This window comes from Desmodus rotundus, chromosome X (genome assembly GCF_022682495.2).
Source record: "Desmodus rotundus isolate HL8 chromosome X, HLdesRot8A.1, whole genome shotgun sequence".
Taxonomy (NCBI): domain Eukaryota; kingdom Metazoa; phylum Chordata; class Mammalia; order Chiroptera; family Phyllostomidae; genus Desmodus; species Desmodus rotundus.
The window spans coordinates 15,493,288-15,507,993 of NC_071400.1; the positions used below are offsets into that span (position 1 = coordinate 15,493,288).

Here is a 14,706-nt window from a genome sequence, read left to right on the forward strand (position 1 = left end):
TAGTTGACTCCTAGCTACCTACCTACTTCTGGCTTCCAGATCCATTCAATCCCTCAAGATTGTCTTTTCTCAAACTTAGGTCTGATCATCAGTATGCTTGACAGAAATAATCAATGGACCCTCATTGTTCATCACATTAGGTTCAAACTTCTCAATTGGGCATTTAAAACTCTAACATTTATTTTATATCAACAAGGTCCCCAGATATTTGGAAATTAAACAGTATATTTTTACTAAACTGTGTGTCAAAAGAAATTATTGAAGGAAATTAGAAAATATTTTGAACTGAAAGAAAATCTAAATGCAAGTAGAATTTAGTAGGACTCGGCTAAAGCATTGCTAAGTGGGAAATCTGTCATTAAATGCTTATTTTAGAAAGGAAGAAAAGGCTTAACACAGTAATAGCAGCTTTACCTTAAGAAACTGGAAAAAGAAAAGTAAATTAAACTCAAAGCAAACAGAAGAATAGTAATACAGATAAGAGCAGAAATGAGTGAAATTGAAATTAGAAAAACAATAAATAATATCAATAGAACAGAAATTGTTTCTTTGAAGAGATCAGAAAATCTGAAATATCTGAAGAAGGAATTTTTAAAGACTGTTATTATAAAGCAATGGCTTTAGACACTGTATCTTAGTCGCTTAGACAGCTTAGGCTCCTATAACAAGATACCACAAACTGAGTGGCTTATCAACAACAGAATTTTATTTCTCACAGTTCTGAAGTGTGAAATCATGGTGCTAACATTGTTGGGTTCTGGTGAAAATCCTCTTTCACATTGCAGATTGCTGATTTCTCGCTATCTTTCTATGGCAAAAAGAGAACTAGCTAGCTCTCTGGCCTCTTCTTAGAAGGGCATCGATCCCATTTATGAGGGCTCTGCCTTCATGAATTAATTACCTCCTAAAGGGCCTCACCTACAAACAGATGAATTTTGGGGAGACACAAATATTTACTCCACTGCATTCATAATTTAAAGTATATGAAACTGCTCATGTGGAGAAAAGGATATATATAATACAGGACTTTACAGAAAGGACAAAAATGACAGGACAGTTAATAAGCATATAAATGAATAAATGCGTTATGTAGTAGTAATTTGTAGTTGTTTAATAGTATGGAGTAGTCATCAAATTATGTAGATCTACAACAAATGCATATAAAGGAAATAAGGTGATAATGTGGGGAAACAAGGTGATAATGTGGGGAAATGAACAGTTTTAATTCTGTAAGGAGAAAATGCTAGTTAAATTATTAAATGGTTTTGGTAAAAAATGGTATTGGCAAAGATATTGGTGCTTTATTAATTCACTTGTATATTATTTTGGAGAATGCAAACCTATATTTAAAAAAGGGAAAAATAAAATAATTGTAAGATGATTCCATTGCAAAGAAATAATGTGTATATATTTTATAACTGAAAATCTGTAGAAACATCTTTGGATGAAAATCATTGGGTAAAACTGAGGGATTGATTAGTTTCAGAAACAGGGCCATATTCCAAAAAATACAGACAAAATGATCACATGAGGAAAGAATCTGCTTGGTTGTTCTAAAAAAGAGAGAAAAGAAAAGAAAAAAGTAGAAATAACAGTGATGAGAAAATCCTAAGGCACACAAATAATATGGAATCATATCCATGGCCATTAGTGGTTTTGCTAAGGCAATGTGTGAATGAAACCATTAAAATGGTGAAATTGTTGAGTGCAGAAAATGAATATGTGAGATATATAGCTAACAAAGCCATATAACACAGATTAAAGAAACATTATCAAAATTATGAATCGCAGCTCTATCTACATATTTGGTTTGTGAAAGATAATTGTGGGTTAAACTGTTGATAATCTATGAAAGAAAATGATAAGCATTCTTATGAAAATGTTGCGTTAATAGTAGAAAAGTAAAAGTATGTTTTCAGGTACACCTTGGAATTAATGCAGTAATGAATAAAGAATGTATTTTTTAAATAACATGATTTATTTAGTATGAGCTTTGACAACAGACATATACAACACTCAAATAACAAATATGGTCATTATAATTCCTTCTCCCCAAATTGCCTGTATACTGTCCTTCATATAAATACTGGATCTAATCATATCAAAGAGAATATGATTTAGACATAAATATAACTTTCCTTTTCAAAATATAAGTTCATACTTTTTCTGGAGAGGGCTTTAAAAAGAACATAGATTCTTATCTGTGTGGCATTGTCTTTGAAAGTGTTAGGGAAGTTGGATTTCTACATACAGTTTACGAATTGGATTGCAATTCTTTTTTCTTTCTAGTCAAACCAGCAGTAGGCACACCAGAGGCTAGTAGAATGTGACAAACAAATCATCTAGAGAATGTGTATTTACTTTTCGTAGTCAAAAATCACATTTTTAAGTATTTATATTTTATACTTATAAAGATATTTCATATGTGTTTCAGAAATGTTGGAAAATTTTAAAACCATAAATAAGAAAATAAATCACTTCTATTTTACTACTAGGGAAAATTGTTGGTATTTTGCTGTATATTTTCCCAGTTGTGTGTAAATATGCCTACATTAATATAAATGTGTCCCACAACTTTTCCATCCTGATTAATTTAAATAAGATTAAAAATTTGGGGACATTTGTCATGTTTAGATAATTTAGATTTTAAATTGGATTATAGGACTTCTGCTTCTGGCCAAGATGGTGTAATAGGAACTGAATTCCTACTTGATATGCCTAAACATCCATGTGAAATATATAAAGCAACAACTTCCAATTTATTGGCCATCAGGCCACGAAGGACAGTGATCTCTAAGAAATGAAAAAAAAATTAGATAAGTCTTACAATACCCCAGTTTATTGCCTGGGGAGATAATGCAGGCTACAGTACACAGAGGGGGAGACTGGACAGTGTCCTTGAATTGAGGAGATGAAGCTGGGAGTCCAGAAAGGCTAGAATTTGCAGGACAGGATACTAGAGAGAAAATCTCTGTACAGAAAGAGAACTCTGGAACTCCCACGGGGCTGGGAATAGTTCCTGTTCCCATTATTCATGAGTCATTCGAGTACTTGGAAGGTTTTTGCCTGTGTAGTGAAACATGGGTGAAAAGTCAGAAAGCCCTCTGTGTTATTTGGTGCTTAGAATCTATTGGGTTGGCCAAAAAGTTGGTAATTTTTTTCTGTAAAATAAAAGACACATTTTTTATTTTCACCAATAACTTTATAGATTTGAATATTTTGAATATGTCAGCTATCTCTCACTATTGGTTTCTAGTAGGTAGAGGCCAGGGGTTCTGCTAAATATCTTCCAATGCATAAGACAGCCCCACAGCAAAGACTTATTTGGCTAAAATGTCCATAGCACTAAGAAAGCTCACAAACCACTTTTGACATATTCCATCAGTCACAGCACCTTTTTCATACATTTCACAAATCTTTTTTTGTGTTTCAATTGTATTTTTATCTTTCTTGAAATAATAAAGCATAATACACCAAAAATGTTGTATATTTTCTTCCATCTTCAATATTAAAATGGCTTCACAAAAATTCACCAGTTTTGGGAAGTTTTTTTTTTTTAATGCACACTGATATGACAGCTGTCACAATGCAACCTAACAAAATTGTTTTGAATGAAAGTAAAGACAACTAAGCACTACTACAGCCATCATAGGGAAAAAAAAACTAAATGAATTTTTGGCCAACCCAATACCAGGTAAAGCACTAGCATGGCCTCTTTGCAGAAGACAGTTTGAGGCAAAGCTAGGAAGGAAGGAAGAGACAGGGATTGTAGTAAGCAGGAAGGAGGAATCTGTGAAAAATTCTAAAAATCTGAAGGGGTATAGTGGGTTGCAGGGAAGGCAGCCAAGCCAGTTCCATTCTGAGAATAGAAACTAGATGAGTGGGTAGTGTGTGTGGCTGTGTGCCTAAGTCAAGGGTGGGGCAATGAGTTGGGGAACAAGAAACAGGATGGTAAGATATGTTCAGGATGCGAAGGTTGGGATGCGAAAGTTGGGGGCTCCAATTTGTTGGCAGTGCTAGAAAGCCAGGCAGCAAAACTGGGAATCAGTACACACACCTGGATGCCTGTGCAGGGCCTGATGAAGTCCATGGCTGAGGAAAGGTCTTCTGACATAGAGCTTTCCCAGCAGTGCTCAGAAGGAACCCTAGAGTTCTGTGGTCACAAGCCAGGGCCACTGCTCCTGAGGGAGAAGAAAGGGTACTGAGTGAGCAGGACTCTGGGATTACAGTCTTCACTTCAACCAAATTGCTCTGCCTTGCTCATGTTTGTGGATTCAGTTTCTTCCAAAGCTTCAGTTAGAACGTGATGTCCCACATCTAAAACTTTGGCAATCGGTCTCCACCAATTAAGTATAGGAGGCATTATGGAATTTCAGGCTCCAGTTACCTGAGACCTCCAGCCTCTTTTTCTGTTTGTGATGAGAGAGTAGTTACTGCAGACCTGCCAGCTGCCTAAAACAGACACTAGGTTAGAGGAGACGTATCTGGGTTTTGGTGGGTATAAGCTCAGAGTTGGACAAAGGATGCCAAAGTAGCTTCTTAAAAGGGAGCTGAGATATTCACAATATATTAACTGCATATATAATATGAGCTACAAATAAACAGGCATGCTCACAAGCATATACTATGTGTGTATACATATATATGGAAATAGAATGTTTTTCTTTGATTGGTGGATTTTTTGGTGAGTTTCTTCTCCCTTTAATTTTTTTGTCCTTGGATTAATCAAGTTTTGTGTGATTTTGATTTGCAGGAGAGATGTCTGCTCTATATACCTCAATTTTACCTAAACCTGTGGCCTCAATGACCTCTATTGATGCAACCTAACCTAATCTCCAGTCTGAATTAAGTGCATTGTCATTTTCTTTTGATTTTCTTGAGCATGTGTTCAATAAATGTTAGCTGGGTGAATGAATGAATGAATGAATGAAACTAAGTACCAGAGACTCACATTTGCTGTTTCAAAATGTAGAGCCTACCACATGTCTGAACCTTCTGCCTCTAGAAAAAAGACCCAAATAAATACAGCTTTATATGGATGAGAGATTAAGTTAATTTTTTGCTTAACCTTACAAGAAAATGGGAGGTACAAATTACAATAATAGTGAGACAATGTATTTGTACTCATAATTTTTCCCAAAATTTGAAATACGGATAATATAAAATGGTTCTGACTATGTAGGTTATTAAAATACATTAGCTTATGAGAAAATTGGTTGTTATAACATTTACAGATTAGGGTTTTAGCAATCTTTACAAAAATTTAAAATATGCCCTTCAGTGGTGATCGGTGGTCTGTTTCAAATAAGCCAAGATTCTACATCAAAATGTCTTTCTTATAAGAAAATACACACTTTTGCCTAAGGATTCATGTACAAAAATTTTGATTTAAGTTCTATTCATCAAATAAAAGTGGAAAACGTGTATTTATCAGGAGGAGAAGTGTTTAATTAACTATGGCATATATGTACTTCAGAATTCTAGGGAGTAGTTAACTAAAGTGAGGTAGATCTACATGTGCTGTCATGGAAAGACCCCCAGATCCATTTTATTAAGTGACAAAAGCAAATGTCAGATGAATATGTATTTCATTACCCATGCATGTACAAAATACAATATATATTTTATGGCATATCTATGGAAAAGCCTAAAATCTGCTTGAAAATATCAATACACATCAGATTGTTGCTTGCAGTTACCTCTGAGGATAGGGCTGAATTGGTGGGGGACAACTTTGTAAAGAGGAGAATTGTGATTGATCTCTATTTTTAGAATGTTTTGCGGTAAGTATATATGCACAATTACTTTTGTGATTAAAATATTTAAGTAAGCCTCAGAACAGAAATAAGGGCTGGCCATTAAGTAGTTAAAGAACCTGTTCACTTATGCGAGAGACAAATCCTGAAATTTAAATGGTTTTAACACAACTCATTTTTTGTTTCTGTTCACGTGCATTCTGAGTTTTGTTGGCAGAGACTTTCTGCTCTCAGGAAAATCAGGGATCCTGGCTGCTTCAACCTCATAGCTCCACTGTCTCAACACAGGGTGTCCATGTTTGCTGCTAAATGGCAAAGGAAGCATGGAAATGACATACTTGCTCCTGCCTAACTACAAATTGATGTCCCAGGAAGGAGGGAAAGACAAGATGTGAATGAGCACTTGTAGTGTCTCCTATAAGCTGTCATATAGTAGGTGCTCAAAAAAAAGCAACTATTATAATCTGTTATGACAACAGCCCTCTTCATTTCTTGGAGGAGTTTCTGAGAAAACCATTTTTTCTTTGAAATTCACCAACTTTTCAAGTGCCTACTATGTGACAGGTGCTTTCAAATACAGGACCACATCAAAGGATCCTGTAAATCTTAGGGAGTCCTGCACTGTCCTTTGCAATAATCCCTATCATCTCAGTAGCCTGAGAAGTCTTTCCTTCCTTATGATGCAGTCAAAATGTTAATTTGTGAGTCTTTGCTACACTCCACATTACTGAACATTCCCAAATATCTGTATAGATGTCATCAGGCATACTGGGAAACAGGATATTCCTGTGAGGCAGATATACATACAAGAGGCAGTAGAAGGATGCTTAACTATTTTTTTTCTTTTTAAATCAGAGTTAATATGTCCACCAAGGAACCATTGTTCATCTCCTAAGAGGACTCCAGGGCTTTAAGAATTCAGCCCTTGTGGATGTTTGCTTATGCTGTGATTTCAAATGGGAAAACAATTTGAGAATGTATTGAGGATGCCAGGAGGTATGCCCAGGCATCTAAACATCTTCCAAAATGCCCTTTCTATTGTGACTCCAGAAAGAGATCCCAAGAGACTTCTGCAGGGAGTAGGAATGCTCAATTTGAGGGGTAAGGCAGGAAATTTTAGGTTGTTTCTCTGGGAGCTGGACATAGTCTTCAGAGGAAGAGGAAGTGGCAAACTGGTCAGCAGGCCAGGTTGTCTAGTTGGACAGGAGGACACATGGAGGAAGACCATGGGAAAGGTGCCTGTAATGCAGCAAACTACTAGGACTGGATAAAAATGAAAGCACCTAGGCAGAGTCTACTGTCAAGGAGCCCTGGGGCTCAGGCAGGAGGACCCTAGGTAAATAAAGGCCATAGATAATCCCCAAATGGTGTTTGCATCTCCTTGTCACCTTCCTTCTTTATTTTTTAAAAGGTTTTATTTATTTTTTAGAGAGAGGGCAAAGAAAGAAGAGAGGGAGAAAAACGTCAACGTGTGGTTGCCCCTCACATGCCCCCAACTGGGGACTTGGTCCGCAACCCAGGCATGTGTCCTGACTGGGAATTGAACCAGCAACCCTTTAGTTCACAGGCCTGTGCTCTATCCACTGAGCTACATCAGTCAGGGGTCATCTTGCTTCTTTAGGCCCACTTTTAGTACCTTGGCCACTGGGCCCTTCTTTTTGTTGCCTGAAAAACTTGGAATACTGAGAAGATAAATGAACAAAGAAACAAAAGATCTGCCACAGGCTATGATGAGTAGAAACACTGGGCCTAGATGAGTTGAGGACTGAGTTCTAGTCCTAGTCCTGTCACTCCATTGGGCACTATGATCTTGGGCAAATTGCCAACTACTAGGAGTCTCAGGTTCTTAATCGGTGATGCAGATTTGGTAAGCCCTGACTTGTAGGACTGGTATATAATGTAAGTGATGCATCTGGATAGTGCCTGACATTGATTGGATCTTTAAAGAAAATCAGTGATTTCTTTTTTTTTTAATTTTTATTTTTATTCAATTACAGTTGTCTGCATTTTCTCCCCATCCCTCGACCCCACCCCAGCCAATCCCACCTCCGTCCCCCACCTCTACCCTCCCCCTTGATTTTGTCCATGTGTCCTTTATAGTAGCTCCTGTAAACCCCTCTCCCCTCCCCATCTAATAGGATTTTGAACCCAGCCTCTCACTCGCTTCTCTGTGATTGTGTGTGTGATGACATTTCAGAGAACATGCAGCACTCTATGGCACAAGATACCCCAAAACGCAACTTTGTACATAAGACTTGCTGAATTTTCTGTTAGTGGCTGTATTATTTAATTTGGGTATGAGGAAGTCTTCCCCAGAGGCATGCAACTCAAAGTTCCTAGAATTTGTGTGAAAGACTAACTCCTCTCTGTCCAGCTGCTCTTCCATACAAACCACCATTTTCATTCATTTCACCCCACCCAAAATCTTGTCTTTGCTGAGAGCTGGCCAAATTACACTCAAGATAGCATAATTAAAATGTCCTTTCAATGGAGCAGGCTCTGGCTGTCCCAGGCCAGGGAAAAAGTGCCAGCCTCTGGGCAGCACGTCAAAGAAATACCACCCTGTTGTCAGAAAATCCTTGCAGACATAGTGTATAGAGCACTTAGTTTGTGCACTGTGTTCAGCGGCATGGGGACAAGGGCACAAGATACTTTCCATACCTGCTCCAGGTGGGGATTTCTCTCTGGTTTACTCATGATCCTAAAGGAACATCTAAGAGCAGTTTTCCAACCTAGGCTTTTATTCTAACCTATAAGACACACCTATAATAATAAACGAGCCATTGAACTAGTACTCTCATTTATTAAGATTTAATTTTGCATACATTCTTTAATTAGTAAAGCCAAGCCAGGTATATCTTTAATTTTACAAAACAGCAAAGTAAGATATAAGAATCCTAGGGTAACCATCTTGTACATTTTCTCCCAATTTCTTGATCTCATCTATTTTATTGCTGAGCACTTTTACATTGTTAATTCCTATTCCAATGCCATATTATCGTGCTGCAGATCACAAAATGAGATGTAAGGTTCTCCATTTTACTTTACAGAACAGGAAAATTCTTATCCTTAAACCTGTTAAACAGCACGAAATACATGACCAATATCATTCACAAACCTAAACCCTGAAGCTAATCTTTTAGGAGAAAGAACATTTGAAGTATAGCAAAAAAATAAAAAAAAGGTAAAATCTGCAATTCAACACTCCACTACATAGAATCTTGATTTCCCTCTTCAAACGCAGAGTGGAGAAACTGCCTCCAACTTTACTCAGGACAGGAGCAGCTGCTGGACGTGATGCTGGAACTTTCACTAGCCGTGGTGGTAGCACCATCACCAGTGGTAGCACCATCAACAGTGGCAGCACCATCAACGAAGGCAGCACCGGCCTCGGCTCTCTCTCTCTCATCTGTCAAAGCATCCTCATACCAGCGTGGGAAGGAAGTGGGGTCAGTCCCAGTGACCCTGGTGAAAAACTCAAGGACTTTCATCTTGGTGGTTTCAGCATAGGCTCTTGGACCCCACAGGAACTCGTAGCGTGGAGGATCACTGTTGGGCACCTGCTGGCACTCCAGGTACTTCTCCTGCACTAAATCTTTGGTAATGAGCTTCCTGGGTTCCCCATAGATGAAATCCTCCCTCCCAGCATACACCCCAATCATATTCAGTACTTCCCAGATTCTCTCTTCTGGGGCACAGTTACCCTCCATAAAGATTATGCCCAAGATCAATATCAGGAAGCCAGTCTTGGGCATGCCCTGGTCATCACTGACTATCCCATCATAGGTGAGGTCTAGTATTTTGACAAGCACATAGGTGTGGCTGGTGGGGTCCACTTCCTTTACTTCAATGCCAAAGACAACTGCCATGCACTCACAGACTTTCTTAAAGATCTCAGGGAAGTCATCCTTGTGCTCTTTGATGACACTCTTCAGCATTTCAGCCTCTGTGATGGGCTCCTGTGATAAATACTTGATACTCAGGTATTTCACCAATTCAGCCACCACCTTTTGCAGCCCTCCAGTGCCCAAGGACTCGGGACTTGGTGGAGCCTGCGAGGTGCTTGGACCCTCCTCTTGCCTGCTGGAGCCCTCATTTGACTTGCCTGATGGAATGGCTTCGATGGCTCGGGGGGAAGAGCAGGCTCCCTGGGAACTCTGAGGAACACTTGATATTCCAGCAGCAAGCACTATCTTTGGGGTCTCCGGGATCAAAGGAGAAAGAAAGGAGGAGGAAGCTTCCTCCTCAGTTACAGAAACCTGTGCAGCTACTGGGCCTGGAGCCTCTCTTTGGGCCTCAAGGCTTTCTTTAGGCTCCTGGCACGGAGTGTTCACACTGCCAGGCATGATGACTTGTTTTGGGAGCAGCACGCAGGAGTGTGAGCTGGAAGTGGGTGATGGGGCCAGTGGTCTGAGGGAGAGAGGATGCGTATGAGAAACACAAACTTGTCAGCCCTTCCTGGGTCCTCTCAGAACTGTGAGAAAGGGCAGATTTCTGTGGGGCCCTCTCTATCCTCTCAGCTCTACCTAAAAGGCCTAGTATGCTTCCCTTTGATCCTCACAGACTGGACCATTTAGACAAAGGCCCAGAAGTCCCTGAGACCCCTGATTTGTAAATGGAGGGAGAAAGGGAGGTTTCATCCTGACAGCATCTCCCTGGCCCCCAGGGCTGACAGAGGAATTGGGGTGGATTTCTGTGGAGATTAGGCTGGGTTTTGTGGTATACCCCACCCTCCACCCCAAGGAATTCACATTTACTTCTGACAGGGAATTCTCACCCTCTCCCTTATGCAGACCCGAAAATGCGGCCCTGAGCAAGGCTATTACCCGTAAAACACCCACGAGGAAGTACAGAGCATCGCAGTAGGCACCTCTGCCTAACTTGCATGGGCCTCTAAAGACTGAGAGCAGGGAAGTGTGTGTGTGAGCTTTTTTCTCTATGATAGGAGGTCCCTTCAGTCCTCTCTAAGGGGCCTCTCCTTAAAATCTCGCAGAGCCTGGGACACCTCCATCTACGGAGTCAAGTACTCATGTCTCAGAAAAAGCCTCCCTTCCCTCAGACTGCCAAGATGGCGGTCCCTCAAAGTCTCAAGATGGAGGGGCCCTCAGACTCCCAAGATGGAGTCCGGACAACAATTTGCAGGGCAGATAACAAGGCCAGCGTGGGGGCTGGGGCACCTTCTCAGCGATGAGAACTCCCTTTAGTCCTTTCTCAGAGTCCTTACCTTAAGGCTTGGCAGGTCCACGTACTCCCTCTCTCTGCTGATCTGAACCCAGTCTGAAGCTTCTGGGCCCTCAGACTCCTGAAGCCAGAAGTTTATGTACCTCACTTTCTCCAACTCTGCCTCTGGTCTGCAGGAATGACTGAAGGGGCAGAGCCTAGGGTTGAGGCCCCTTTTATCTATGGTAGGAGGTTACATCACCCCTCCCCTCTGGAGCCTCCCCTTGAAGCCTGCGGGGCCTGAGACTCCTCCCTCTGCTGACCTGAGTCCAGGCGCCTCAGAGGAAACCTTGCCTCCCCCAGATTCCCAAGGCAAAAGTCAGGCTACAACACATCCGGGTACTCTGCATTTCCCAGGGCTCCTAGGAGCAGAGGGGGGTTGGATTCCACTCTACGTGGGATGGGAAAATTCGTCAGTCCTTGCCTTGACTTCTGCCTGAACCCTCCCCTCCCCCCTGCCAACCTGAGGCCTCAACCCCTCACATCAAGACCCTTACTTCACCAAGGTAATCAAAATGGAAGAGAGGCGGGGCATCAGCCCCACAGGCCTGCACGGAGTCTACCAGACTGACAGCAAAGACAAGGTAGGTTTCTGTGTGGCTCCTTAAGTGTTCTGGCTTGGGGGTTACCCTATTCTCCAAAAGATATTCATATTTTCTCCTGACAGGGCCTCCTGCCCCCTCTGCCTTAAACCCCTATCTCACTGAAAAGCATATCACAAAAATACAGAGTGTGTGTGTAATGTGGCCTGTTTCTGACAGTCCTACCTGCAGCCTCCCAGGGGTAAAAGCAGGGTTACACCTCTATTGAGCCCCTCTGTCTGGGGTGCGTGGCTAATTCAGCCCTCTATAAAGTTCTCACTTTTATATCTGGCAGAGCCTGGGGTTACTTACTCTGCTGATCTGAGTCTTGCCCCGTCATACGAAACCCATCACCTCCCTGGAAATGTACCCCCTCTCCTGGTGAAAGTCAAGGTCTACAACATCTTGCAAGTATGTCCCAAGGTCTCCAATGCCTAACAGCTGGGGTAGGATAGGCGTGGGGAGAAGTCTCTTCTGTGGTGGGGGTTCTTAGTCCTCCTTCAGAATCATTGCCATGCATTGACTCCTGGCACTGAGTTGTCCTTCTGCCTCTGCAGACCAGAGTCCATCCACCTCATACTAAAAGTGGAAGACAGCAATCCAAGCTTGTCATCTTGGCACATGCAGGTAAGGCAATAAATCTGTAAATTATTTGAGGACAATTGACATATTTCCAATAATCTCATTCTATCAGGAAAATTGTAGAGTTGAATCCATAACAATTGTGGACATTTTTGTGAAGCTTCTTAGGTAATTTTTAGATTTTCATGCTGTTATGAATGGGATATTTAAAAAATTCATAATGCGTTTATTATCCTACAATTTGTCCACTTTCCTACAGACAAATAAATAAAAGTTTGCAGCGTCAATGAAAGAAATGGAAGTGCCTTTTTATAAAATTCAATTTTATTCTTCCAGCTTTATTGAACTCTGCTTGACAAATAAAAAATTGGGTTTAAAGTGCACACTGTGATGTTAAATATGCATATACATTGTAAAATAATTATAAGTAGCTAATTAGCATATCCAACTCACATGGTTACCATTTTTTGTGTGTGGTAAGAACACATAAGGTTAACTCTCTCAGCAAATTTCAAGTACATGGGGGTACCCCCAAATCTCCAGAATTATCTTCTGGAGAATGGGTCCCTTGTAGCACAGGCTTCCCCCCCTCCCCCCAGCTGAGTGTTCTAAGGAACCCATGTGTACCAGTGTACCAGCTCACATTGTTGTGAGAGGCTGTGTTTGGCTTCAGTGGAATGTTTTTGAAGACTGTTTTGATGCATTTGCCCATTTCACGGTGGGTGATTTACCTGCTCACACTGCACTGAGCTGAGTGTTCAGCAGGCTTTGACCCAAAATAGCATGATCCCTGTACCCCACCCTTCCTATTTATCCGATCTTGCCCCAAGCAACCTTTCTTTGTTTCACCAGATGAAAAAAGTCCTCAAAGGGAAACATTTAGCCAATGTGGAACAGGTGAAACAAACAAACAAAAAAACAACAGAAGCACTAAAAGGCATCAAAATAGAGGAGTTCAAATACTGTTTTGAGCAGTGGGAAAAAAAGTCTTGATAGTTGTGTTACATCAAATGGAGAGTACTTTGAAGGTGACTGAAGTTTAAACATGTAAGAATGAATACACAAATTTTTATAAATCCCTTTTTTGGGGTCCCCCCTTGTATAGAATATAGTATGATTAACTATAGTCACTATGTTGTGCCTTAGATCCCCAGTACTTATTCATACCACATAACTGAAACATTTTACCCTTTGCCTACCATCTCCTCATTTTCTCCACACCTCAGCTCCTGGCAACCACCATCCCACTCTGCTTTTATGAACTTGATATTTTTAGATTCCACCTGTGTGAGATCATGCAGCATTTGTCCTTTTCTGTCTGACTTATTTCACATAGAATAATGGCTTCCAGGTTCATTAATTTTGTCACAAATAGGATTCCTTCTTTCTTTTTAAAAACTGAGTAATATATTCCCCTCCCCCCCTTTCTCCAGGGTGGGGCAAAAATAGGTTTACAGTTGTTCCTGAGGAAAATAATTAATAAATAATAATACAAGAATAAACTCTGTGTTTCACATACTCACAGCAGTAAACCTACTTTTACCTCACTCTGTATGTGTATGTATGTGTATAAAGAAAATGAACATTTTCCTTCAACTGACACTTCAGTGATTTTTATATTTTGGCTATTGTGAATAATGCTGCAATGAACATGGGAGTGCCAGATACTTGTTTCAAATAGTAATTTCATTTCTTTTGGATATATACCCAGAAGTGGAAATGCTGAATCATATGGTAGTTGTACTTTTAATTTTTTTCAAAGGGACTTTTTAAAAAAGATTTTACCTATTTATTTTTAGAGAGAGGGTGAGGGAGGGAGGAAGAGGAAAACATCAATGTGTGAGGGATAAATCGATGTGTGAGAGATACATTGATTAGTTGCCTCTCGCTTGCCCCCAACTGGGGACCTGACCCAGTACCCAGAACCCAGACCTTTCAGTTCACAGGCCAGCACCCCATCCAACGAGCCATACCAGCCAGGACTGTATTTTTAATTTTTTGAGAAACCTACATAATGTCCTCCACAGTGGCTGTACCAATTTACATTCTTGCCAATATTTGTTATCTCTTATATTTTTAAAAAGGATTTTATTTATTTATTTTTAGAGAGAGGAGAAGGAAAGGAGAAAGAGGGAGAGAAACATTGATTGGTTACCTCTTGCACACCTCTAACCAGGGACCTGCTCCACAACCCAGGCATGTGCCCTGATTGGGAATTAAACCCCTGACATTCTGGTTTGCGAGATGATGCCCAACCCACTGAACCACACCAGTCAGTGCTCTTATCTGTTGTCTTTTTAATACTGGCCATCCTCACATATGTAAGTTGATATCATTGTGGTTTTGATTTTAATTTCTCTGGTTGGTGATGCAGAGCAGCTTTTCATACACCTGTTGGCCATTTCTGTGTCTTTTTAGAAATATCTATTCCTGTCCTTAGCCCACTTCTTATTCAGGTTATTATTATTATTGCTACTGAGTTGTCTGAGTTCCTTATAAATTTTGAATATTAACCCCAAATCATATATATGAATTGTAAATATTTTTCTCATTCCATAAGTTGTCTT

General features: G+C 40.4%; 1 protein-coding gene across 1 annotated transcript; it reads right to left on the reverse strand.

Moving 5' to 3' along the window:
• Positions 1 to 9,022: 9,022 nt before the first annotated feature.
• LOC112310273 (putative MAGE domain-containing protein MAGEA13P) lies at positions 9,023 to 10,102 on the reverse strand. The gene has a single exon (XM_024566501.2). It carries the CDS (start codon positions 10,100 to 10,102, stop codon positions 9,023 to 9,025), a length of 1,080 nt encoding a protein of 359 aa, XP_024422269.2.
• Positions 10,103 to 14,706: the final 4,604 nt, after the last annotated feature.